Source organism: Homalodisca vitripennis, chromosome 3 (assembly GCF_021130785.1).
Source record: "Homalodisca vitripennis isolate AUS2020 chromosome 3, UT_GWSS_2.1, whole genome shotgun sequence".
Taxonomy (NCBI): domain Eukaryota; kingdom Metazoa; phylum Arthropoda; class Insecta; order Hemiptera; family Cicadellidae; genus Homalodisca; species Homalodisca vitripennis.
This window is the reverse complement of record NC_060209.1, coordinates 118674562-118701856: the sequence shown is the minus strand read 5'-3', so window position 1 is coordinate 118701856 and position 27295 is coordinate 118674562. Positions and strand designations below refer to the sequence as shown.

Genomic DNA, 27295 nt, shown 5'->3' with positions numbered 1-27295 from the left:
TTATCGGTCGCCATGCCAAAACACGCTTTACCCACGATAGTCACTAACGATAGGATAAGTACATGACATTACGTACTTAAGCTTGCCTAGTCACTATCGATAGGATAAGTACATTATAGATAATATAAAGTGTAGCAAATTATAGATATAGATCAGTACGAATAGATTAGATTAGATTCTATTACTAGTAAAGAAGAGTTTGAATTAGGTTTTACTTAATTTAACGTTTCTTTTCGAGGCCGCTGGGTCGCTTGACGTATGTACGTTGGCACCAGCGCGCCTGAGCTTCAGCCTAAAGAGTAATCTAATTTTAGTTTTACTTAGTTTATCGTTTCTTTTCGAGGCCGCTGGGTCGCTTGACGTACGTTTCACCAGCGTACGTTTACTGAGCTTCGGGCTAGGCGTAATTTAATTTAGTTTTATTACTTAGTTTATCGTTTCTTTTCGATGCCGCTGGATGTCATACGTTGACATACCGGTGGCACCGGCGTTCTTTAGCTTCGAGCTCTAGGTGAGCTAGGCGCAATTATTCGAGCGAGCTCGTGTTTACATTAGTTTTTATTTCGATTTATCGTATCTTTTCGAGGCCGCTGGGGTCTCTTGACGTACGTTGGCACCGGTGTTCCTTAGCATCGGACAGGACGTAATTTAGTTAAGCTTTTATTTAATTTATCGTTTTTTTTTCGAGGCCGCTGCTTGAGGTCGCTTCGTTGGCACCAGCGTTCCTTAGTTTCGAGCTCGAGTCGAGCTATGGTGAGCTATTTCGAGCGAACTAGTGTTCGCATTTTAGATTTATTTAGTTATCATTTCTCTTTTTTGCCGCTGGGTTAGCTTGTGTCGTAAGTGGCTCCGCGTTCCTCGTTTTCGGAGCTTCAGTTGAACTAACAACTGTCATATTTAGGGGACATTAGGTAATTGGAACAGTCATCCTATAGCAAATGCTGACGCCTTCCCTTTATTCCCTTTCGTTGCCGAGTCTGCGATGATGAAAGCATGTTGATCCGTTGATCATCGGTGCTGTATTTGAGCTTTTGGTTTGGTTTCAACATTAATTCGGTTCTGAGCTGAACTGGAAACTACCTCTCCCTTTCGAACCCTGGATTTTACCCCTCTCGACTGTTCTATCCGGTGTCTTAGGGTTATATAATTTTATAAACTATCCCTGACCCGATTATTAAACGTTATAAATTTGGCCCGCCGCAACAGGGACGAAATTAAACGATAGTTTTCTGAAAATTTAATTTAGTTTTCTGATTATTTAAGGAAATTAGTTTAAAAATGTTTGAAAAACGCTATATTTTGCAAGTTTCTTTGCAGTTTGCATTTTAAGCTGGGACTGTTGTATTTATATTTTGCCAACCTCAAACAAAAGGGTCGATTTAGATAAGGCTAACGGTACTAAGGGTGATAAAGATACTCCTGTACCATTGTCAACAGAAACTCGACCTCGGCCACACTTAATGTTCCCACTAGGCAACCGAAAACAATAAAAGATAAATAAACCCCAGCCGAAAATGACCCATATGTTGGATGGGTCTATCGTTTAGACAAAACGCAGCTACGTAACGAATTATTAAAATACAAATCTTGATAGTGAGGGAAAAGTTGACGAATTAAGAAAACGATACGTAGCACATTTATTTACGGTCGGATAAAATTAACGACTTCAGAGCGTGAGGTCGAGAACGAAAATAATACGATGGACTATGCAGGCGTATTAGGAGGCAATTCCGTATCCATAGGGTTCACACCCACATGGGCTACAGCAGACGATCAAAACGAAAGCATGGCTCTTCTTAAATTCTTGGACTCCTCTCACTAACGCTGACAGCAAAACACTAAGGGAAATGATTTTATTTTATCGTTAAAACCACTAGAGAATCCAGCCTTCAGCTAATGGTCACGATGGGAACTCCGCACACAAAACGTAAATAGCCACCACCAATCGATGTTACCGAACTATTTTACTTCCGACTTACACACAAACGAATCCGGTCGGACTACAAAAACAAACAGGTTGTTTCAATCTGCAGAATGACTCGCCTAACTTATGCAACCTATGTAAAAAAATGGAATCTTCGTTTGACGGAGTGAAAGGACCGATCTCGTTCTTAGAGAGATTGGATGAGATCTCTTCGGATCTGAGGCATTGAAAGCGACTGAATGAAACGATACCTTACAGCCTTGCCAGAGATTTTCCAAACTCTGCACTACTTCTGTGGTATAGGAACAATAAGGACTTATGGAACAATTATGTGGATTTTCGGAGGAGGACTTTGAACACACAGTTTTCTTCCTCCTGGATACAAACAAAATCTTGACTACGAGATCCGGAAGCGTACACAAGGTCAAGAGGAGCAATTTAAAGACTTTGTCGTGGCTTTTATGACATGACATAATGCGCAGAAAGGCTCGTTAACACTAGAACATAGACGAAAAACTCAAATTTATACAACATTTCCGAGTATAAACTTACGATGAAACGACAAGAATGTAGGACCATATCGGATATGATTCACCAGGCTGAGCAGTATGAAGAATATGAGGGCCCGAAACACTTACCGGCCTCCTCCACTGCCACACTCGCCACTAGTGCCAGATACGGCATACTGTGCAAAGAAGAAGTTTGAATAAATCTCACGAAGCGTCTGCGGTTAGCGAGAACGGCGTTACAAAGACAAAACCCGCTCAAATAGAAAACAAAATGAGTTGCACCATTCATGGCGAGGCGAAACCACACGCAAAGACGGACGACAGAGAAACCAAAACCTTGTCAAACCTAAAAAAACGAGGAAACCGAGATAACGTGAGGTTCCAAACCCAGTTAACACGGTGAGGCGCGTATACGCGACGACACCATATGTTGGGAACTGCGAAAAAAGGGGGCATTTTTTTTCGAGAATGCCAGAGGCCCAAGACCTTGAGGTGTTTTTATTGTAAGCGACAAGGTATAGCAACTACCCGCTTGCAATTGCCAGACGGAAAGGACTGACTCTAGAAGGAAGGTCACCCGAGTCCCAACCGAAGAAATTAAGAACACCCAGAGAAGAACTGGCAGAGTTGGCTTCTTCGCACAATAGCGAATTTTCTGGATCAGTACAGAGCAGCAGAAACATGGAGACCAGACAACACCATCGAAATAGAAATCTACGGTAGCATATTTTCGCTCTAATAGATTAATACTGGAGCAACGATTTCAATGGTGGGAAAGAGACTAGCTAAGCATTTGAGAAGAAACGGAAATGTACCATTTAAACGCCCGATGAAAATCCGGATGGCTGATGGCTCACAGACATCGTTAGAAGAATATTATACACATTCGAAGGCATTGATCTCCTATAGAGATACAACGCATACGTTCGAAGCACTTTGCGTGTCGTCACTTACTTCGACGATAGTTGGTCGACTCGACTCGATTGAATCGTTGGGGTTGCTGACATATGATTTCCCTCCCCTGACGCGACACAAACGTAATATCTTCTTACAGAAGAGTGATGTAGGGATGTTAGCGGATTGAATCAGCTATCAGAAGATGAACAAGAGGTCTTAGAAAAATTTCTAACAGAGGAGTTGCCTAAATTCGATGATGATTACGGGTTACGGTAAAACAACACTAGTTTGAACACAAGTGATTCGCCTGATCGATATAATACACCTATTAAACCATACGAGAAATCCGGCAATGCAGGCTGTACTAGAAAAAGAGTTTAGAGCGTAAGAGTCTGAGTGAATCGAACCGCTCTCGAGTCGGTTCGAGGGCTCACCGATTGTACTTACCAAAAAACCATCTGGTGCATACAGAGTTTGTATCGATTTTCGGTGTCTAAATGCAGTCACGGTGAAGGATGCTTACCCCTTGCCACAAATCAACCCATTCTAGAAAAACTCAAGGAAGCCCGCTATATTTCGACCATCGACCTCAAAGATGGATATTGGCAGGTCCCTTTATCAGAGGAAAGAGCCCTGAAAAGTCGGCCGCTGACAGCATTCACTGTACCTGGAAAAGGATTGTTCCAATTTCGCGTCATGCCATTTGGTTTGCATTCGGCTGGGGCTACCTTCCAGTGCCTCTTGGACACCGTTATAGGACCAGAATTGGAACCTTGTTTGCCTATCTGGATGACTTGGTTATCGTGAGCCCTAACTTCGAGGCTCATCTAGAGCTTCTTCAAGAGGTTTTTTCAATCGACGACTAAGAAGAGCAGGTCTGAAACTTAACCCTGCCAAATGTCACTTCTGCAAAACTGAAACTGAAGTATTTGGGTCACGGTTGTGAACGACAGGGGCATTAAGACAGACAGATCCGAGAAAGTTCGAGCCATTTTCCTTTCCTAGGCCGTCCAATTTGAAAACTCTAAGAGGCTGGCTTCCTTGGTATGGCCTCGTGGTATCGAGGTTCGTCCCCAACTTCGCATCTCTGACCACCCCCCTCACGAGACTGTTGAAGAAAGATACTAGATGGCAATGGACGGAAGAACAGGAGAGTTTCATTCAAGACTCTCAAGGAAAAATTAACGACTACGCCTATCCTAGCCTGTCCTGATTTTGGACAAATGTTTGTTTTAAGAGTGGACGCCTCGGCAGATGGATGGCCTTGGAGCATCTTTAACACAAACACAGAAAAGAAGAAGTTGTTGCGTACGGTAGCAAGTTGTTGACGGGCAATGAACGCAAATTCTCAGTCACAGAAAAAGAATGCTTAGCGCTAGTCTTTGTAAAAAAATTTCGCCCATACCTAGAGGGATATCACTTTATCGCAGAATCGGACCATCAGGCTTTAAGATGGTTACAAAAGTTAAGACTCCTTCTGGCTGGCGGCTGGCCCGCTGGGTGTTGGAACTCCAGCAACATATATGGAGATACGATACCGAAAAGGAGCCCTAAAACAAAGTGGCTCTGACGCTCTGTCTACGGAACCGGTATATGAGCAACAAATTGAGGCATAATCATTTACGGCTGAAAATTTAAAATTGTTCAGCTCAGAAAAGAAGGCAGGTAAACAGAGACCACGTCAGAAGAAATTATGACTGGAATGATCCAATGATGTAGTGATGGTTGATAGGAACCTATGGTATAAAAGGCTTATACAAGATGGCCACAAAGGGTGACTCAAATTAATTATAAAAAGATGGAACCTCTATCGTCGAATAGTAGTAAAAGGAAATAACGGACGCAGACAAGCCCACGGAAAATGTGTGTTCGCCGAAGACGAAGACAGCCGAAAGTACTGCAAGAGAAAATCACAATAAAGAAACTGCAGGTCATTTGGGTGTTAGAAAAACCGCCTTAAAGCTCTCCCAGTGTTATTACTGGCCAGGTTGGTTTCGTGACGTAAAGGCATACGTAAAAAAATGTCTGATATGTCAACGATATAAAGTTGAGCAAACGAAGCCCGCCGGGAAGATGTATTTCTGTAAGCCACAGTGGTACAAGCAGATATAGGTGGGCCCCTTACCACGATAGTAATTCGGTTTATACTAGTTGGTCAAGATTACTACAGCAAGTGGTTAGAACTTAGTCCACTTAGATCGGCCACAGCAGCTAATGTGGTAAAGAATTTCAAAGAGATGATTTGTTCAGATACGGTGCACCCAGCGTTTAATAACCGATAATGGGGTCCCAATTTGTTTCGAAAAGATTTTGAGATCTTTGTAGAAACTGGAACGTCGACTGTCAGCTGACGGCCCCTTATAGTCTTCAGAGCAATCCAGTAGAGCGTTCTAACCGCGTCATCAAAACCCTTGATATCGCAATTCGTTGGTGAAGACCACGATCGTGGGATGCTAAACTAAGTGAGTTTAGATATGCATTAAACACAGCGAACCCACGAATCAACAAAACGTTCACGCCAGCCATGCTTAAACTTTGGACGCGAGCTGAGACTACCTAATATGTGGACCTGCGTTTGAGCTCCGGCGACGACAGGTAAACACTCAACGAGAAAAACTACACGAACAAGAATGGAATGGAAGAATTTAAAAGGATTTATCAACACATCTGTCATCGCAATTTAGCCCGTGCCTTCCAGAGGTCTCGATATTATGACCGATGTACGAGATCATAATCTCCGTGTTGGACAGTTGGTCTGGAAAAGACATCATACCCTGTCTTCGGTTCCTGACGCGTATGCATCGAAGCTAGCGCCCCGTTTTTGTAGGCCCTTTCGAAGTAATTAGGTTTAAAGGCCCCAATATCGTCGGGTTGAAAGACCGTTCAACAAACAAAACTCAAACGGCCCACGTAAAAGACGTGAAAACGTATAAGGGATCCAACTGATAGAAATCCTTTAGTTTAACTTTTTCTCATTTTGTTTCCACCGAAGTGGGTGGGGGATGTAACATGTCATTTTTATAGGGGTTTAAATAAGGCATTTTTATTATGGTTTTGAGAGAAGAATATTTTTTTAGTTAATGACATGTTATGATTTTTATTTCTTCCACCTACAATTATACTCCAGTAGCTCAACACCATCGCGGGAGACGTCAGCTGGCGGGGTCCGGCTCGACCAAGTAAGACGCGGAGTTTCAGGATACATCCGCCGGAGTTCGCTTCAAGGGCTGAAGCGCCTTACAGCGGACAACTCCAGTACTACAGTACGTAAGTACGCTGTGCCTGGCTTCCTCGCTCTCTCGGTCGCTGTCTTTCGGTCGGTGTCTAGCAGTCGGAGTCGCCGCCCCCACACACGCCACGATAAGGTGCAAGTAAGTAGGTACTTATTTACCTGCCAAAACACGCTTTTACCTGAAACTTGCCTAGTCACTAACGATAGGATAAGTACATGACATTACGTACTTAAGCTGCTAACAGAATATATAATTATAGATATAAAGTGTAGCAAGAAAATAGATCAGTACGAATAGGATTAGATTCTATTACTAGTAAAGAAGAGTTTGAATTAGGTTTTACTTAATTTAACGTTTCTTTTCGAGGCCGCTGGGTCGCTTGACGTACGTACGTTGGCACCAGCGCTTCTGAGCTTCAGCCTAAGAGTAATCTAATTTTAGTTTTACTTAGTTTATCGTTTCTTTTCGAGGCCGCTGGGTCGCTTGACGTACGTTGGCACCAGCGTTCCTGAGCTTCGGGCTAGGCGTAATTTAATTTAGTTTTACTTAGTTTATCGTTTCTTTTCGATGCCGCTGGGTCGCTTGACGTACGTTGGCACCGGCGTTCTTTAGCTTCGAGCTCTAGGTGAGCTAGGCGCGATTCCGAGCGAGCTCGTGTTTACATTTAGTTTTTATTTAGTTTATCGTATCTTTTCGAGGCCGCTGGGTCGCTTGACGTACGTTGGCACCGGTTGTTCCTTAGCATCGGGCAGGACGTAATTTAGTTAAGCTTTTATTTAATTTATCGTTTCTTTTCGAGGCCGCTGGGTCGCTTGACGTACGTTGGCACCAGCGTTCCTTAGTTTCGAAGCTGTGTGTGATTTCGAGCGAACTAGTGTTCGCATTTAGATTTATTTAGTTATCATTTCTCTTTTTTGGCCGCTGGGTACTTGTCGTAAGTTGGCTCCAGCGTTCCTCGTTTTCGAGCTTCAGTTGAACTAACAACTGTCGTATTAGGGGACATTTAGGTATTGGAACAGTCATCCTATAGCAAATGCTGACGCCTTCCCTTTATTCCCTTTCGTTTCCGAGTCTGCGATGATGAAAGCATGTTTGATCCGTTGATCATCGGTGCTGTATTTGTATTTGCTTCGGCTTTTGGTTTCACATTAATTCGGTTCTGAGCTGAAACTTGGAAACTACCTCTCCCTTTCGAACCCTGGATTTTACCCCTCTCGACTGTTCTATCCGGTGTCTTAGGGTTATATAATTTTATAAACTATCCCCTGACCCGATTAAACGTTATATGGTAACAAACTCAAAAACTACATTAGCGTTGACTTTATGGAAAAAAAGATTTTGAGGTGTATGTAGCGTTTGGGTATGGTGCGTCCCAAATTGCCGTAGCGCGGGAAGGGTTAAATATACTTAATAAACCAGAGATACATTTTCAAGACAACTTACTATAATAAAGAATATCATGAGAGTAGTTTATTAATAAATTGTCACCTTCTGCCAGCAAGATTATTGAGGGCAGTGAGATAGTCCAAGTTGCTCATTGCACCGCGCACCCATGCCAGCGTTAGACTGTTGATATCATGGGACTTCTTGGTTTTCTCTACACTGGAAATTTCTTGGTCGGTCTGAGGTTTGGGCGGCAGCTCATAGATGTTTGCTTCCAGTTTTGGAGTAACCTGAAACATGAAAAACATATTGTACCATTTAACTATAGCTCTTAATCATCATGTATGTTATTTTAAATAACTAAATACAAAATATTCTCTAAGTTAATTAATAATAAAAACTTGTTTTAGGAATAAATACATAACATTAAAATGTATAAGTTAATATCCATAACCAACTCACCTGGATCCAAAGATGAGAGTCCACATAAATATCAGACAGCGTAATATCAGCCAACACTAAACCCAAATCATGTATATGTCTCAGTAAGCATAGTAGTTGGTAAACAAGGAACAACATTTTACTATTCGTTCCAAGAATGGCTGGGCTGAATGTCACACAATCCAATAATGTATGGCCAGGTACATTTTCCTGGAAAATAGTAGATGGTATTTTTAAAACTAGCTTTTAGGCAATGAGTTTAAAAATGATCAATAATATTTTACTGTCATACAAAATCTTCATTTATTGACAAAGTCCAACATTGCATCTGAATGCTAATTCAACAATAAATATATATATATATATATATATATATATATATATATATATACTAGCAGTTATCCGCGCCTTCACACGCAATCTTCTATTGAAAAACAAGGCACTATATTCACATATTCTCTTTCTATGACATTCTAAACACTTCTGAGAGAGTTAAAAAGTATATACTTATAACCATTACAGTTCAATCTGGTCTGAGATATTTCTAGTGCTACAATTGAGTTTGTTCACCGTTAAAAAAAAAACACACACACACAGATATATATATATACTTTGTGTATGCATACACAAGTCTGAGAAGACTACTTTGGTTATAAATCGTCTACTATTGGCCATTGTACACCTGGCATGAGATAACACTGGTTCCAAAGCTGAGTTTGTTTTGTTGGCAAGAAAATATACAGGTCCGAGAAGCCTACCTCCTACAAAAAATATCTCTTTACATTATCTTTACTAATAATTTCAGTTAAAAGAATATTTTTAAAAGTCTTCCAATTTTATTATCTGAATAACCTCTGTGCTTCAAAAATTATTACATAAAATATTGAAATAAGAAGTGATGTTATTTTTATACTTACTCTATGCTTTCAAGACTATAAGTATTAATATATTTAAAATGGTACTTAAATTTACTAAACATATGATTGTGTTGTAATATTATAAAGTCTACATAGAACAGTTGATTACTTTGACAGGTTCTTTCAATAAATAAAATGTCTTTGCTGCAATGCATTCTTATGGAAAATTTCACAACTTTATCACCAGCCCTGATGTCATAGAGAAAAGTCATTCCTTAGTGAGCCTCTAGTGTGCAATATGAAGGTATGTACCAAATTTCATCTCTCTATCTTTCATGGGTTTTATTAGAAGTTGATAAGTAATTCAGGAAACTTCCTTTATATACAGATATGTCTCGATAAACTAATTTGGTTATAAAGAATCAAATTCCATCTGTTTAAATTCACTTTCTGTCTAAGATAGTTCCAGTACCATTGTAGAGTTTGCCTTGTAGCCCTGATCAAGAAAATATATACCAAAGAAAACCAACTTCTTCTTTCTACTTGTTAAATGTAATTTCTACCTAAGATTTTTCAAGTGATAAAGTTATAGTTTGCCTCTTTGTTCCGATGAAAAAATATATAATTTGTGTACGACTTAAAAGTTACTGCGGTCAAAAAGAGTCAGTTCCGGCTGATTTAATTTAATTCCGGACGAATTAATTTACTTTATACATAAAATTTATGCATGTGTTAGTTGTCAAGATCTTATTGGGTCATAACGCATCTATTACCAGCACTTGTAACCTATCTCCAGTCTAAGACATTTCAAGTGTAGTAGTTAGAGTCTGCCTTTTTTTTTTAATGACAAATATATATCGTACAGCTAAAATGTTAATGTGGTCAATATGAATCTGTTCATTTAAATTCACTCCTAGTCATATTTATTTATGGTTCCACAATTGAATTATGCTGTTGTACTGACCAAAACAATGATCACATATGTTGGTTTTGGAATCCAACTTAAATTAATTTCTGGTGCTGAAGTGATTTTGATGTTAAGAAATATGTATAAGGGCATATAAGGTATAAGGAAAAGAAAGTGTTATACATTTGCTTTTCTTTACAGTAAAAATGCCATACACAATGTCAAGGGAGCTAACCAGATTTTATTACCTCATGTGCAAACATTTACAACTTTGTACAATAAGGTAGTTTTTATATCAGTATTTAAATAGTATTTACATTGCATTAGATGGTTTATATGGGGCGTGTTAAAAGTCTTAAATGGTATAAAATTAATTTGTAAGGAGTCAATTACAAGATGTATTACTTTGACACATGTTTTTGGTAGCTATTATACAACACAATTGACTATTGACTGATTTGCTTAATGACAGAAATGAGCTATAGTAAATCCATTGTCTTACTCCTGGTTTTGTGTCGTGTTTTTTAGGCACATTGGTGTTGTGAATATAAGTGATGATAAACAATATTAGACAATTGTAAAGTAATCAGTGATCTACATAAACTACCAGGGAAACTTTTAATTCTTGTTACGAAAATAAAATTGAGAATCTTAACATATCACAGACCACTGCTATTTTATATAACAAACGAAGAGAAAATGTGACAAATCTAAATATATTTAGTTTTACTACAATTACGTAATGGATGGATGATGTTCCAATATCTTAACTAAAACTATCAGCAACAATCATTCATTAATCCAATATTGGCAGTCAAATGAAACTCCCAGCATGGTGATTTAACTTAGTCGAGAGTGACTAAGTACACTTAATACTGATCTTCAAATACACATTAAGAAATAGTTACTTACATGAACAAGTATGAAATAATTTTTAGCCTCTAAAGCTACTATACAAGGGAGTAGATTTGGATGAAAAGCACTTTCACATCTGTCACTATCTGTAGTACATACACCACTAGAACCATCAAGGGGCACAAGTGGGCAACCGTAAGCACGAAAGATAACCTCTCGCAGTAGGCTGGCACTATCTGTCAATTGAACGGTGGAGCGGTCGTGACTGCGGTTCATATACCCTGGGAGGGATCCATCTGAAAGTAAATATGTCATATATTAATATATTAGTCAAGACTATTATATAATTAGTTAATGTATTTCTTAACTCTTATAGCACTAGGTATACATTTCTATATTTAGCCCTACCGTGCAATTAACTTTTAAAATATTTGTTAATTTGTTCAAAGTGCTATTTGGATTCTGATTTCTGAGGTGTTCAAAGGAATAAAAATTAAAACAAAATTTTTAAAAGCTATTTTTTTTTAATAAATGTGTACAAAAATCAAAACATAAAATTTGTCAAGTCACTAAAAACTTTTTTTAATAATCATACTAAAAATTGCAATTAAAATCATCCCACAGTTGCTGTAAACAATGTTAAGATGTAACATATAACATGCAATTTGACACATGAACAGAGCCTGCGTGCAGATAACAAGAATTGCACTGTCATTCTCCCCACACAGGAAAAGTTATCAAATGAGCCAACGAATACTGCAACAAGTTCAGTTGCTTTTACAACAAGTTTCAGATTGATAATAGGAGGATGAAAACAACAAATAGAACACGCAATGTAAACCAGAAAACTTGGATGATAATTATTGATATTTCAAGGTATAAAGTTTAAAATACCTGAATTACAAATTTAAAGAGAAAATGTATACAAAATATTTTGGTTTCCATTAAAATATAAACCCTTATGATATAGGCTAACCATCTTATACCCAACATTCTTACTTGAGTATTTCTTGTAGACTTCTTTCCACAAGTTCTTGAAATTTGTATGTGACACATAATGGAGGACTTGGTTGTATGAGAGGGGAGTTTCTGGTTTCAATCGAGATTTGGCTCTTGGAAGTGGAATCACAGGACAGTCTCGTTTCCAAAGAATCTGCATTTCATAAAAAAAACATTTGGAATCAGTGATTTCAAACTAATGGAATAATTTTTTATGGATTATTTAGATTATATAACTAGTCTAAAATACTTGTACTGTAAGCATAACAGGATTTAGGCCATTCACCATCGTTAAATATTTTTTTTTTTTATCTGAAACATTATTTCAAAAAGCTTGTATTTGTCCTTTTCTTTACATGTCAAAACCAAAATAATAAGGTTAAATGTAAAATATTAAGTAGTCTTCTACTCCCCAACCACATTAAAAATATATCTACTTTTAAGATTAGGATCTAGTATTACGGATATAAAAAAAATCAGCAATAAGTTTGATATAATGATTGCCAAGTATTACTTGATTAGAATTTGTATTTTTTAATCTGTAATGATACTATCAGAAAACATCTACAACTTATCTCAATTAGGATCTAATATTAAAAATGAAAAAAAAACAGTATTAATTTGTGTGCTTCTACTTATTCAAGTAAGCAAATAATCTTGAAATAATTTTTACCAACCGTAAACATCAATTTCTGCCAAGCAGAACCTAAGTTCTCGCCTTGTTTAAACCAAGCCTCGACTTCAGCTGGACTCAACTGGTCATGGAGCAGAAACTCTGAGGGGACTTCTCGCTGGTCCACCAACTGCCTATAAAAATCAAATATTTACATTAAAAATTGTGCTAAGAGTTTACCCTTTACTTAACACATTCATTACTGAATTAAAATGCAAATTCCATTTTCAGTCTTAAGAAAGTACATTAAGGAACTAAATGAAATTATGTATTTGTTTTGGATACAAATATGTTGGTATTTTATGTTACAAAAAAAGGATATTTAATGTCAAAATGTTACATGTACAAAATAAAGGCAATATTTTTTATAAACACTGAATTTTTTCAATTAATGACACTTTTTGCAAGTAATCAAAATTCAGTAAAAAAATATTTTTGCAGAAACATTATTCAAATAAGCAACAACTAACTAAATTTGCCAGGTCAGTTGTATACAGGGTGTAACTGAAATACACCGACAAACTTCAGGAGATTGTTCCTGAGGTCAAAACGAACCAAAAAGTTCCTATAAATGTATGTCCTAAAATGCATCGTTTTCCGTCTGTCCGTCTGTTTGTGTTTATTACATTAAATTTGTTTTCTAAACAACCATTAAAGGTACAAAGTTAAACTTTTCAACATATGCTAATCTAGTAAAGATTGTCAATTTTTAAAAAATTGAAAATTTTTACTCAACAAAATTCAAAATGGCGGCTAGTTAAAATCTTTGATGGTGAATTTCTAAAAAACTACTTCCTGTATAAAAAATTTACTAGAATATAAAAAAAATATAAATTTATTTATAAAACGAACGGTACCTCATTTTTTGAAATTGCTCAAGAAATAAAAAAGTTATGGCATTTTTCTTAACCTAGTAACATATCACATTTACAAGTTTTTTTCTTGTTTCAAAAAACTACAGTAGCCTACAATTGTTTAGAACATTCAACAAAAATATCTCACATTAAACAAAAATATCTCACATTAAACAAAAAAGTTTAAAGCTGTCATTATTAAGAAATACGGAATAACTTAACAGAGCAACATTTATTTCAAAATATTAGGGATCACTTTACAACAAATGTTCCTATAAATGTATGTCCTAAAATGCATCGTTTTCCGTCTGTCCGTCTGTTTGTGTTCATTACATTAAATTTTTTTTCTAAACAACCATTAAAGGTACTAAGTTAAACTTTTCAACATATGCTAATCTAGTAAAGATTGTCAATTTAAAAAAAAATTGAAAATTTTTACTCAACAAAATTCAAAATGGCGGCTAGTTAAAATCTTTGATGGTGAATTTCTCAAAAACTACTTCCTGTATAAAAAATTTACTAGAATATAAAAAAAATATATATTTATTTATAAAACGAACGGTACCTCATTTTTTGAAATCGCTCAAGAAATAAAAAAGTTATGGCATTTTTCTTAACCTAGTAACATATCACATGTACAAGTTTTTTTTCTTGTTTCAAAAGTTAATGTAAGTATTTAGGCAGTATAAAAATAAAACGATATTTTGGGTTAAAAAACTTTAAACATGATAATTAGTATTAAATTATAAAAACGACATTGTAACAAGCAATCTACATGACTCAACTTTCATGGTTTAAACAGCTGAATATGTTTTCATGTTGAGACACAGCTGATTAGAACAACAATGAATTCAGATAAGTAAGTCATTTCCTTGTTTATTTTTGACAAGATATGATCTGTTACTTTCACTTGTAGAAATATTATTAGTCGATAGTGCTCTTATTCTATTGAAGATGGCAGGTTACCCATTTAGCCATCAAGCTGACATGATATTTATGTATGGAAAAGCTAACGGTAATAGTCGCCTAGCATCCCGCCTGTATTACGAATCATTTCCAAATCAACAACAACCTACTCATTCAACATTTGCTGCTGTTTTCAACCGACTTCATGAGACTGGCACTTTGTTACCTTCTACTGCAGACCGAGGTGTACAGAGACAGTGTAGAACTCCTGATTTGGAAGAAAACATCTTACAGCGAGTAGAGGAAGATCCAGGCGTAAGTACTAGGCAGTTAGGAGCAATACTCAACGTAGACCACATGACAGTATGGCGAGTTCTACATGAGCAGATGTTATATCCGTACCATTATCAGCGTGTACAAGCCCTTGGTCCAGCTGACTTTCCATTACGTTTACAGTTTTGCCAATGGTTTTATCAGCAAGCTAACAACCCTGGTTTTACATCATTAGTTGTGTATACAGATGAAGCTTGTTTTAATCGAGATGGAATAACCAACTACCACAATATGCATCAATGGGCTGATGAAAACCCACAAGCCATTCATGAAGGGAGACATCAACAGCAGTTTAAAATAAATGTTTGGGCAGGCATCATTGGAGACTGTTTATTAGGTCCTTTTGTATTACCTGACATACTAAATGGTGAAAACTACAGACATTTCTTACAACACGAATTGCCTGAAATTTTAGATGATGTTCCCTTGGGTGTGAGAGAGCACTGTTGGTTCATGCATGATGGAGCTCCCGCGCATTTCAGACTAGATGTCAGGCAATTTCTGGACCAAACTTATGGGGAAAGATGGATAGGCAGAGGGGGACCTGTATCATGGCCACCTCGGTCGCCAGATCTAAATCCAATCGATTTCTTCCTTTGGGGCCATTTGAAAACTCTAGTTTATGAAAGACCAGTTAATACCAGGGATGACCTTTTACAGCGTATCACTGCAGCCTGTAACACTGTAAGGAATACACCAGGAATACTTGAAAGAACTCGGCAATCAATGACCAGACGTGTTAATGCATGCATCGCATCAAATGGAAGGCATATTGAACATTTGTTGTAAAGTGATCCCTAATATTTTGAAATAAATGTTGCTCTGTTAAGTTATTCCGTATTTCTTAATAATGACAGCTTAAAACTCTTTTGTTTAATGTGAGATATTTTTGTTTAATGTGAGATATTTTTGTTGAATGTTCTAAACAATTGTAGGCTACTGTAGTTTTTTGAAACAAGAAAAAAACTTGTAAATGTGATATGTTACTAGGTTAAGAAAAATGCCATAACTTTTTTATTTCTTGAGCGATTTCAAAAAATGAGGTACCGTTCGTTTTATAAATAAATTTATATTTTTTTATATTCTAGTAAATTTTTTATACAGGAAGTAGTTTTTTAGAAATTCACCATCAAAGATTTTAACTAGCCGCCATTTTGAATTTTGTTGAGTAAAAATTTTCAATTTTTTTTTAAATTGACAATCTTTACTAGATTAGCATATGTTGAAAAGTTTAACTTTGTACCTTTAATGGTTGTTTAGAAAAAAAATTTAATGTAATAAACACAAACAGACGGACAGACGGAAAACGATGCATTTTAGGACATACATTTATAGGAACTTTTTGGTTCGTTTTGACCTCAGGAACAACCTCCTGAAGTTTGTCGGTGTATTTCAGTTACACCCTGTATAATTTGTGCAGTGGCAACCAACAAATATTATGGATTGATGCAGTACATTGTTCTGTTCAAGATTTGATACTCAATATAGTTTCAAACCAAAATAAACAGTTTACCGTTGGAGATTCTAAGCCTTTATTTTCATGGATAAAAAAGATTACTGACCGATATTTTTAGCTGTTAAGTACAAAAGAAAATAATCACTACGTTGTAATCACCTATTTTTTCACCATTTGCTAAGAAATCAAAATTGTTCAAATTCCACTGAGTTTACTACTTGTCGTTGAATCTTTGTAGTTGATACCACTGTCAATATATAGCTTTGAAAAAGAAGTGGTCAACTGAAAATTTTATTACATACAATTTATAGTTTTTTAATTCTATAAATAAGGCTTACATTTAGCTATGTTTTATATTGCCACTCAATAAAAAAACAACTAGTCATAATTCAACTTATAAATCAATTTTAATGTAAGATTTTAATTGCTTATTTGCACTTCCAAAAAGCTGAAGAGTTTTACTTGTATTAGTGTTTTATTTCAGATATTCATATTTAGCAGCTTGTCTGGCCATTCTGTGACTCTGAATTGTCAGAGCCGTAGCATTTTTTTAGCACACATGCTGTCATTAGGAAATCTGTTTTGTATGAGCAAAGCAATTTTGCTAATAAGTATGTATTCCAATAAGCGTTTTATATGACATGATTCAATTGTTCCTTTGTAATTTAATTACTTCTAAATAAATAATGTTATACATAATATCAACTCACAAATTCATTTTAAACAGTCTCAAAAATTAATTTTTTTATAAATTTAATTTAGATTTTTAATGAATTTCATTAAAATATAGCATTTTAGATCATGACAGTTTTAACTCAAATTCACAATGAGATCCTTTACGTTGTTTGCTATTGCACAGTATTGAAAACTTTTGAACTTCTTTTATAATTTAATTTATTTATGTAACAATAAAATAATTATAATATTATTTCTTTTTTGGGATAAAATTTGTTATAAAATATATCTATTAAAGTTTGGATGGAAGTATAATGCAATTTTTAGTTATCATTTAAACTTGCAACATTTTACAAAAATCTTTATAGTGAAATTTTCAGTTTATGATAAATATTTTTCAATGTTTTTAAAAATAACAACACTCATCATACTCTCTTATTTTGCTTTTAATCGTTTATATAACACTTAATTTTAATGTGATTTCATGCAACTTCTTTTTACATTTATCTTAGATACTAAAAACTATGTAATTTTTTAAAACAAGACGTAGATTCAAGCGTCATAGTACTAAGTAAAATATATAAAGCATTTCAAAACACTAAGTTTTTTATGAAGACTACTAAATTTAAAATCTTTGGAATATCCTAAATCTTATTAAAAGTTATTACTTTTTAACAGGCATCTATTTTTGAATGTTATAAAACTTAAAACTAAGAAAATAATATAACCATCACAACTCTTTTTTTATTTATTTCTAAAAACTATTTCTTTTGTCATAATCAATTTTAACTGAGTCTCATAAAAAAAATATATAACTATATATTGCTATAACCAGTGTTATATATTGTTATTACCCTAACACTATAGGGTTTAAGTTTGATACGTGTTTTCTATAAGGGAAATGTTTATCAAATTTCCCTGCAAGGACACAAAATCAGCCAGCCACAAGGTGACTTTTTGACCGACGCTTATATGGCTAAGACCTCACATAGATCTAATGTTTTTTTATAATTTCTCTTTATTCATTCTCATACTTTGATTATTCTTCTTGGTATGGCTATGCAAAGTAAGGGTTAAACAAAAACTCTTGAATTTTCTAAAAATAATTATTAATAAAATAATATAAGGATTATAGGTCAACCGGTATTAAAGAAACCTGCGCAGAAGCAAATTTCTGAGCAGTACCGCGCAGGAGGGGCCCCCTCCAGCGGGGAGTTGGGGTGAGGAGTGGGACCAGCACCTTCTTGTATCTGTTTAACAGCTGTGTGGATCATGTCTCGCTCTCACAGTTTTGTTTACACTGCAGCAACTTTACCTGTTCTACAACTATATATTTTTTATGTGTAGGCATATACAAGTGTCGCAGTCTGAGCGTAAAATATTAATCGAACAGATTAATGTAGCCGTAGATATATCCATGAAGCTTGCATTTTGTTTTGAGGTTAGCCGTGCAGTGGCAGTGGCCATTAGAGATGTGTCGTTCAATTAGAACGGGTCATTCAAGTGAACAAGTGATCCAGATCAGAGTGTTTCAAACGACCCGTTCACTTAGAACGTTTCGTTAACTTTTTCCTGCCAACTGAATAAGTTTGATATTTCTTTCAGACCAGATATGTTATTTTTAATGATCGTTAAAACTTATTATTATATTATTATTAAGTTCATTTAAAAACTCTTATTCATGAAAAATAGCTTAACATCATATGAAAATAACTACAAAAATATAGAATTTATGTGTTAGGTTACACTAGGTCCTCAAAAAATTGTGGTTGTCAAAATTGTGTTGTTAAGTCCATTTATTATAAGTAATAACAGTTAAAATATCTAGCAATGTATCTGGTAACTTACAATTGTATTTTTTAAATAAGCTTTAATAGATATACAGTATTTGCATTTAATAGATATACAGTATTTGCATTTAATAGATTCCTGAAACAATACATCTATTGTTATATATCTATCCATTCACTGTACAATATGCTGTTTCTTAATCTGTTCGAATACTTTTTTACTAGCAGATCTTTTCGTTCACTCACACTACATCCAATCGTTCATTCGTTCGTTTTTTTCAGTCAACACGATGACGGTATAACACGCTCTAGCGGGAAGGCTCAGTAACTCTGTACTGGCCGGTTCAACTGAACGGGTCGCAACAGTGAACGATGCTGACTGAGCCGGATTAGTCAGCTGATCAAATAGAGTGAGCGCCGAGCAGTGGTGGGGATACTTGGAGGGGCTGCGGAGGGGTACTTACCCCACCCTGCGTGAACTCAAATCAACCAAGGTTTTTTTGTAAGCGGATTACCTATAGTCACTGGGATGTATGTTTGACAATTAACCCTTTTTTGTGTTTATTGCCTTGTTTTGTATTCACTAAACAGAATTGTAAATACAATGGTAGAATCAAACACAGAGAATGGAGTTCGCACTTTTGTATGTAACTAACAGCTGTTCTCACAAACAACTAAATAAATTTTATTTTAGATAAAACTGAATGGTAATCAACAAAATCATATCTTCAGAAATATACTGAATTTCAACTTATTTTAATAACATTTGGTGCCACCAAACTGTAAATGTCAAAATACATCAAATAAATCAGACATTGGCACTTAGAATGTCAAAAGTCAGCAAACATTTATTCAAAAAATACAAATTGTTCTTAGTTTAACCACTACATGAAAAACACACTAACCAATAACTTTTTATTTGTGAGGCCTTTTGATAGCAAGGCTATCTTCTTCAGACGCATCACATAAGTAAGTCTTCGATAGCTGCCATAACTGGGAGATCACAAGAGTGACGGTCCAGCTACCAAAAATTGCTGTTCGTTTAGCGTTACCCAGGGAGCACGTGTAGCAAGCTATGGACGCGAACAACTTCACCCCCAACTTTGTGACGGGAGATTTTAATATTATTTTTAATTTATGACTCAAGAACTTTGTTCTTACGTACTTTTTAATAATTGTAATTTTTAATTTATTTATTTATGGATAGCTGCCTTTGTCCCCCATACGATATATATATATATATATATATATATATACATAAGTAAGTACAAAAAGTAAATTTATTTTTAGTAATAGTTAGACATGTGATTTTAATATTAATTTTTCCTGTGTGGTGTAATGTGAATTAAAATAAATTATTACTAGAATTATACTATATAAATTTTGAAAGTCATTTTTGTAATTTTCGTGAAAGTACGTCGTATATTGAATTTTGTATTGGTCTAGCTTCTAGATTAATCTTCTGTATTTGTTTGATTTATGTAATAGGATTCCCATGCACAATGAGATAATGTGTACATGAACCTACAAAAAATTGCCCACATGTATCCAAACGCAAAAACCTTATGAAAAAGCCCTACTTACTGGCTCTTTGGTTAGCAAAAAAGTTTTATTTATCAAGATTGAACACATCTTGAAATAAATTACCTGATCCATGTCCGATGAACAATACCTTCAACTTTATTTGATTTTGAAAAATTCTTCAAATATTTGATAGGAATCTTCAACCGCTCATGGATTATGTCTGCAGCATCCATTTTTCTGGAAAATAAAAGCATTAATAATGAGGAGTTTTTTTTTATTTAAAATTAAATATCAAAAATTCTACTGCTTGTTAAGAAAATTTACAACTGAATTATATTGAAATTGCTTTTAATGATCAATAGTGAATGAAGAATGCATATTCACACTTGGAGTATCTTCCTATTATCTAAATGTCACAATGTACAGTAGTTACAATGGGTTATACATTGTAATTAAAATGGATAACAATAGGCCATACAAGCTGTTTAAATTACCACTGCAAAGTTTATCAACCTCTAGACTAATTCAATTATAAAAATTACATACTCAATAACTGAATGTACTCTGTTTACCTACTAATATTACCCCAGTTGTCTTAAAGTCAGCACGTGACGTGTTACAGATAGTGTTAATCATTTCATTGCATTATGTATTATAGTACAAGACACATCACTGCAAGCCTAGTCATTTGAATTTATTATTTATTAATAATATAAGGAGATCATAATTAATAACTTTAACAGTAGTGTTATCGCAAGAAACTCATCTTATATATTCATAGTTTAAACAATATATCTCTGGCCTAAGTGCATTAAACAACAGTTTATTTTCCATTACCCAGGCTTGCAATAATGTCTCATACTATAGTAAGAATAGTCTGTGCTTTTATTTCTTATCTATATTTCATTATCAGTAAGATTTCTTGACATTTTTGATAGGCATCATATAATGTTTTGTATGAAGAGTAGAATTAGTGAAGATACTCTGTGTTACTACCTAAAGTCAACTATTACTGTTGTTTGTAGGGAATTAATTAACTAACTCAATAGCTAGTGAAACAGGAACTTGTAATTTAATGTGAGAACAACTACTAAAAAGATTGGAGTAAAATCTAATTGTATTGACTATATGTAACAAAAATCATTAACTCTCAAGATGTATCTTTCAAGAGTAGGAACTGTTCTGTTTGAGAGCTAATGTATTTATATAAAATAATTATATTTATGCCTTAGAACTACGTACATAAAGGGTGTTTCATAAAGGGAGACCAATATTTTAGGAATCAGTTCAGAGCATCAAAACAACAAAAAATTAAATGAACCATAGGTCCGAAAACGCTTTGTTTTCTGTCTGTCTGTATAGTTCTCTATTTTATTTATAGATGGTGTGATCATGTCATTCTACTTCTATTCCGCGTATATGCTGATAATAAACAGCACTGAGAATAACACTATCAGTGCAATATCTGTGATATAGACTTGTGCACGGTTTCAGCTTTAGTCTTTAATATAGACAAAACTGTTAAAAATCTTTATTCTCACTTTAGTGTAAGCTATAGGTAGTGAGTACAATGTTTAAATATGTTTCGAAATACTCGTAGTTTTGTGATTAGTAATTTAAAGACTGTAGTAAACCTCATTAAAAAGTCATGGAAACATCTACAAAGTTACTTTTTTACATATTACTAAGGTTTTGAACATTTTTTTCAATGTTTTTGTTATTATAAAATGTACATAATTGGCTGGGCTTTAGCAAAGCCTTCAATAAGTAGGCTGGATAAATTTCATTTCTGTCTGTCTACACAATATCTCAAAAACTGCTGGAGGTATAGACTTGAAATTTTGCATGATTATTCATTTCTACAGGATGGAAATGTCCAATCCCACCTACCTAACTTTTGAATGGCTGAATATTTTCAATGCACATTGAGGGATTGCCATAACATAAAGTGAAGTGGTTTTTGCATTCTTTTAAATGATACTTCCTCACCCAAAATGGGGAAGTTGTGGACAACTATAAATTTTTAATGAGAATACCCACTGAGCAGCACCTCAAACTAAAGGTCTTAATACTCTCAACCGTACCATGATTTATGATTACGGTATTTACTCTTACTGTAGAGTAACATAGACATTTGGGGCTAAAAGTGTTAATGAAAAAAAACCAAAGATACCAAGAAAACGGAAATCCAACTTCCCTAAACAATATGAGTTATCATCTAGTTACTTGACGAATCCTACTCTATCATGTCTCATTGCTATAAGGATTCCTTATTGCCTCCAATTAGGATGTCAGGATGTCCCTAGCATCCATAACGTAAGTGATGTACGTCACCATTGTACTTGTGGCCATTACTCAAATACCATACAAATGGTTTTACTTTGTTTAAATTTATTTTAAATAATTAATTCTGTTATTCAATACATTTAAAAAAATTTGACAATAATTAATTTTAAATAACTATAATTAGATGGTTTTTGTATTCAATAGATATTTCTAATTGATGATTTAGTACCCTTATTATACTGTGCAGCCATGTTGTTGACACAACTATAAAGAACCAATTAATCTAGACCCATACTGATTACTTCCATGATATGATGATCACCATTTTATTTGTTTCAATCAGTCTAGGCTGAAGTATAATAAGTGACTACCACGACAATCAAATCATCAATATTCATGAATAACGAATCCTCGATATAACTACTGAAACCAAATTAGGTACTTTGGGATTATACCGACCACACCAGTATAAAGAACACAAAAATATAAATTTATAGAAACAAACATGATAGAATGAAAAAACAACTCTTTAATTACAAAATTACAAACTTACAAGCATTTCCAGGTATTGTTGTCGCTGTTATCTTATCTTTCTCGAGAATCCCAATCACGGCAGGCCGCGCGGCATCACATGATTATTTAAGTTTTTTGCACGGTAGGCTACATAATTGCCTTTTCCATTACAATTCAATTTATATTTCTGATCAGCCCCTCTAGAATTTGATATTTTACTGATAGGTACTATCTCGAGGAATGTTTTTCTTTCGTTGACATCAGCGCAGGCTTCAGCAGCACCGAAGGCCGGAGGCACTCGCATTTTGGGTGGCGGAGTGTGATCAAGAATAAAAACAAGTTTTGAGTGTTTTTTTTTCAATAAAGAGTTTAGTTTTTGTTTGGTAATGTTTGTTTTTGTTGAATTTTTGTCTTTGGAGAAATGTAGGGGTAAAACACGGAAGTACAACAAAGCGACGCACCAGCTGAACGGGCGGCGAGACTCTGCAATCACGTTATCTACTAGACCGCTCGACTTTGACCTCTGTCTGAGGATGGGGAGGGGTTTGCAATAAGACAATTCCTGTGTTGTATTGACCAAATATTGTTCTACGCTAATCTAGTAATCAGTAGAAGCAAAATGTCAAATAACGATTCATGTCTGGGTGTGGTCGGTATAATCCCAAAGTACCCCAAATTACATTATTCTTATTTCAAATACAGTATTGTTCGGCTGTTTTCATATCTTACTATGTAATAATTTAATTCTGACTAAAAATCTATCTAGGCTACTTTTATTATTTTGAAGGATAAAGAGTCTACCTTGTGACACAAATAACATGTACATTGCCACTTTACATGTAGTCAGTGTAGATGTGCGGTATACAATGTATTAGTGTCAGTAACACAGTTATTCAGTGGTAACATATTACAGGGATACCATGTTACCAGCAACACCCTGTTATTTCTGTAAGAGCTTGGCTGAATGATTTGGCTTTCTCATAATGTCTTTCTGGTATAGGTTACTTAGTAAGTAACAGCCGAGTAATAATTTTTTTTTAGAAGCCAATCCCCTTTTAGGCCTTATTAACCGGCCAATGGTTTTGATAAAAAGTGCAACAGTCACAGACACGATTTGAACCTGTGCTATCTCTAACTCAGACTCAAGTCCAATGTCTTAGACCGCTCGCCCATCGGCACTCCCAATATAGCAAAATAGCTGGATGGAACAGGAAGGGAAGGCAAAAAAGAACAGATTATGTGATGGACCGATATTTATCAAAATAGAAGCGGACCTGTACAGATTTATTTCTGGAAAAATGAAAACAAACCCAACAAATTCTTCATTCACTTGCTTGATCTTAGAAAGTTATCATTAACTATAAGTAGTCTACTAAGACTAAATATTACATTGCAATGAGTTACTTCAATGTTTGTATAATAATTGAATTGTACAGAGAAAATTTAGGTTATAATTAGTTTATTAGTCTAAATGTTACATTGTAGTGAGTTAAGTTAGTTAATTTTTGTAATGTGTACTGACTCAGTTTACTTCACGATTTAGTAACGTCAGTTCAGTATTATGTTAATACCGAGAATGGATTGTCTGGTAATAGGTTACTATAATGTAATACCACTTCTCATCTCAGACAGAGTACGATAAGCGGACCCGGTTTTCATATCGCTTATTACAATCATTGATACTTTATATATTGAATAATAGAACTATCAATCGGTATCAATGTATCAAAAATACTAAATTCAAGTCACATGTTTCAAGTTAATAGAAATAGTTTAAACAATTACTTAATGTCATAAATAATAAAAGGACCATAACCATTAATAAAACGATAAAATTAAGACAGTAGAAAAGAAAAATTACATTTAAGTAGTATATAAAATGTTATAACAAAACAAACACCTTGAAACCGAGTAGGCATAGTAAATAATCTTTTTATAATTATTTACTTTAGCCACTTCAGACTATTTGTCAAAATTTCAACTTAAAATAAGAAAATAATGTATAGGATATTAGTAAAATAGATATAAAAGGTAGGAAAGACTAAATAACAACAGAAATTACAACAGAAACGCTGCAAGTAGATGAGAGTGAAGTTTGGGTTTGGCTGGGAAATAGTATAAAGTGGCTAAAGTAAAGTGCAACCATTTTTTACTTCTTTATTCTTTTGATTTATATAAGTTTTCACTTTCTTTATCTTTTGTTATGTTTGTATTTTGTTTTATTTTATTTTAATAATGTTATTGTTAACATATAGGCTACTGATGGCACTGATGGTCAGGGGCATTTCGGTTTAGCCATTTGGCACAAAGAGGCACTCACGTGATCTGAGCTCGAATTTAGGAACAACTCAAGAATGTTCTTCATTTGCCAGCAGAGTGGGGTGGCGGCAAGGTGCCACTGAAGCCCATATTGCTGCCCAGGGGCATTTCGGTTTAGTCTTTCTCATGTGATCTGCACTCCAATTTAGCTTATTATCCCTCCCACCCAGAAACCCCGATTTCCCCCAGTTCCCTAGATTGTTGGACTATTTGAGATATAACCTGGAAGTTCAAACATCAATGGCCAGGGGCATTTCCGATGTAATTTGTTATTATTTAGGCTTTTCTACCTTTTATATCTATTGTACCGGTATCGTATACATTTATTTTCTTATCTTAAGTTGAAATTTTGGCAAAAGGTGTGAAGTGGCTAAAGTAAATAATCATCAATCTATTAGTGTAATTTTGAATAGTTTTCTAAAGTTAACTATCTTTTTTTGTTTAAAAGAAGTTACTTATAGAACAAATTTAGTTTAGAATATAAAAATATGTGTACAGTTGGTACAGATGATTTAGTTATTGTTCAGATTAATTACTTACTATTGGTTGATTATATCGATAAGTATAACAAATAAATATTGTTTGATCATTTTGATATAAAAACCTGGGTCCATCTATCGTACTGTACCCCTCATCTCTACATATAAAACAGTATTTTCCATTTCTAGCAGCCATTAAATAGCATATACATGATATTAATTCATTAGAATTAATTTGGAACAGACATATCGAACTGAATTATCCCATATTATAAGCTTTTATTATTGTGTTAAACCATATTGTTAATAAAAATAAAAACAGCTGGCAATTAATTATGAATATCTAAAGCTCCAATTTATTTATACTCAATAGTTTAGATATTTCTAAATGATAGATAATTAATTTGATTGTCTTGGTGGCCACTTATTTTGCTGCAACCTCAGTTTACTACATTCAATGTCAATGCTATAACAAAATTGTAAATAGGCTTGAGATGTTTGAAAAAATACATACAGCTTTCTAAAATATCCAAAAATAATACACATTATCTAACTTACAATGAGAAATGTTTATTTATCTTAGTTCGTGAAGGAATGAAAACGGTAACGCTAATAGGCGTTTATGCACGAAATATTACAGTTAAGTAACAATATTTATGTTAGATAACATTCCTATTTGCCTCCTGTACCTATACAGTACCTTACAAACACCGTGACAAAATTACTTATTGCCTATTTCAAATTCAGTGATAATGGTCACAAGCATGTTTATATGATTACAGAGCTCAAGGAACACAATTCTTATTCGTTTAGCAACTTGTCATCTTCCATTCACAATTGCATTTACTTGTGGTTCATGAACGAAATACACAGTCACAATCACGTTAAAAAGGTCTTCAAATTGCAATCAAACACCAGACAGGTAAACATAACTCCATTTCAGATTTCAGTTTGACAGCTGACCAGTGTAACCAATACATCTTCTTTCTAATACCCTTCTAGTCTCTATCTTATCAAAGGAGAATTACCTATATATTTAAAAGATTAATCTAAATCTATAGTGGCAATATTTCTACAATAAGACAGATTATCTAAATTAATGAAACTATTTGAAGTCTTGCTCAGTTATAAGAAAGCTACATGAATAATTCTCGCCCAATTTAAATAGTTTCAAGATTTGGTAAAATGATTAAAAAAAGACTATTAAAGGCTTGTAGATTTCTTTATTTCAAAAGGCGTCACTATAAAAGTAAGTACAATGTCAAGAGCTAAATTAACATGCAAAGCTGTGATTCCTTTGTATCATAATTTCTCCTTTTTATCAGGAAGAGGACACCATCGGAATATTTTGCAATTTTTGGAAAATCTTTGATACCGTAAATCACAGTCTTTTGTACACTTGAGGCCTTAGTGTCAGAGGTCAATATACCTTAGACTTAATTTGGTTCTTTCTTATTTCAAGAAATGGAAGAAGTGCGTGCA

The 27295-nt window shown here is 34.5% G+C and overlaps 1 protein-coding gene across 6 annotated transcripts in view; it reads right to left on the bottom strand.

Moving 5' to 3' along the window:
* The window catches only part of LOC124357407 (WD repeat-containing protein 81), a 98727-nt gene that overhangs the window by 69104 nt on the left and 2328 nt on the right, over positions 1-27295 (bottom strand). For 3 of the 6 annotated variants that reach the window (XM_046809174.1, XM_046809179.1, XM_046809180.1), the window contains exons 1-7: positions 26514-26780; positions 20340-20453; positions 12683-12812; positions 12006-12159; positions 11064-11302; positions 8409-8597; positions 8052-8236 (exon numbers count right to left, since the gene is read on the bottom strand). In XM_046809174.1, the coding sequence (XP_046665130.1) occupies positions 8052-8236; positions 8409-8597; positions 11064-11302; positions 12006-12159; positions 12683-12812; positions 20340-20449 (1007 nt within the window). In that variant the 5' untranslated portion in view covers positions 20450-20453; positions 26514-26780. Of the gene's footprint in view, positions 1-8051; positions 8237-8408; positions 8598-11063; positions 11303-12005; positions 12160-12682; positions 12813-20339; positions 20454-26371; positions 26781-27295 lie in introns of those variants that run through there. The other 3 variants (XM_046809175.1, XM_046809177.1, XM_046809178.1) reach the window with 3 other exon arrangements.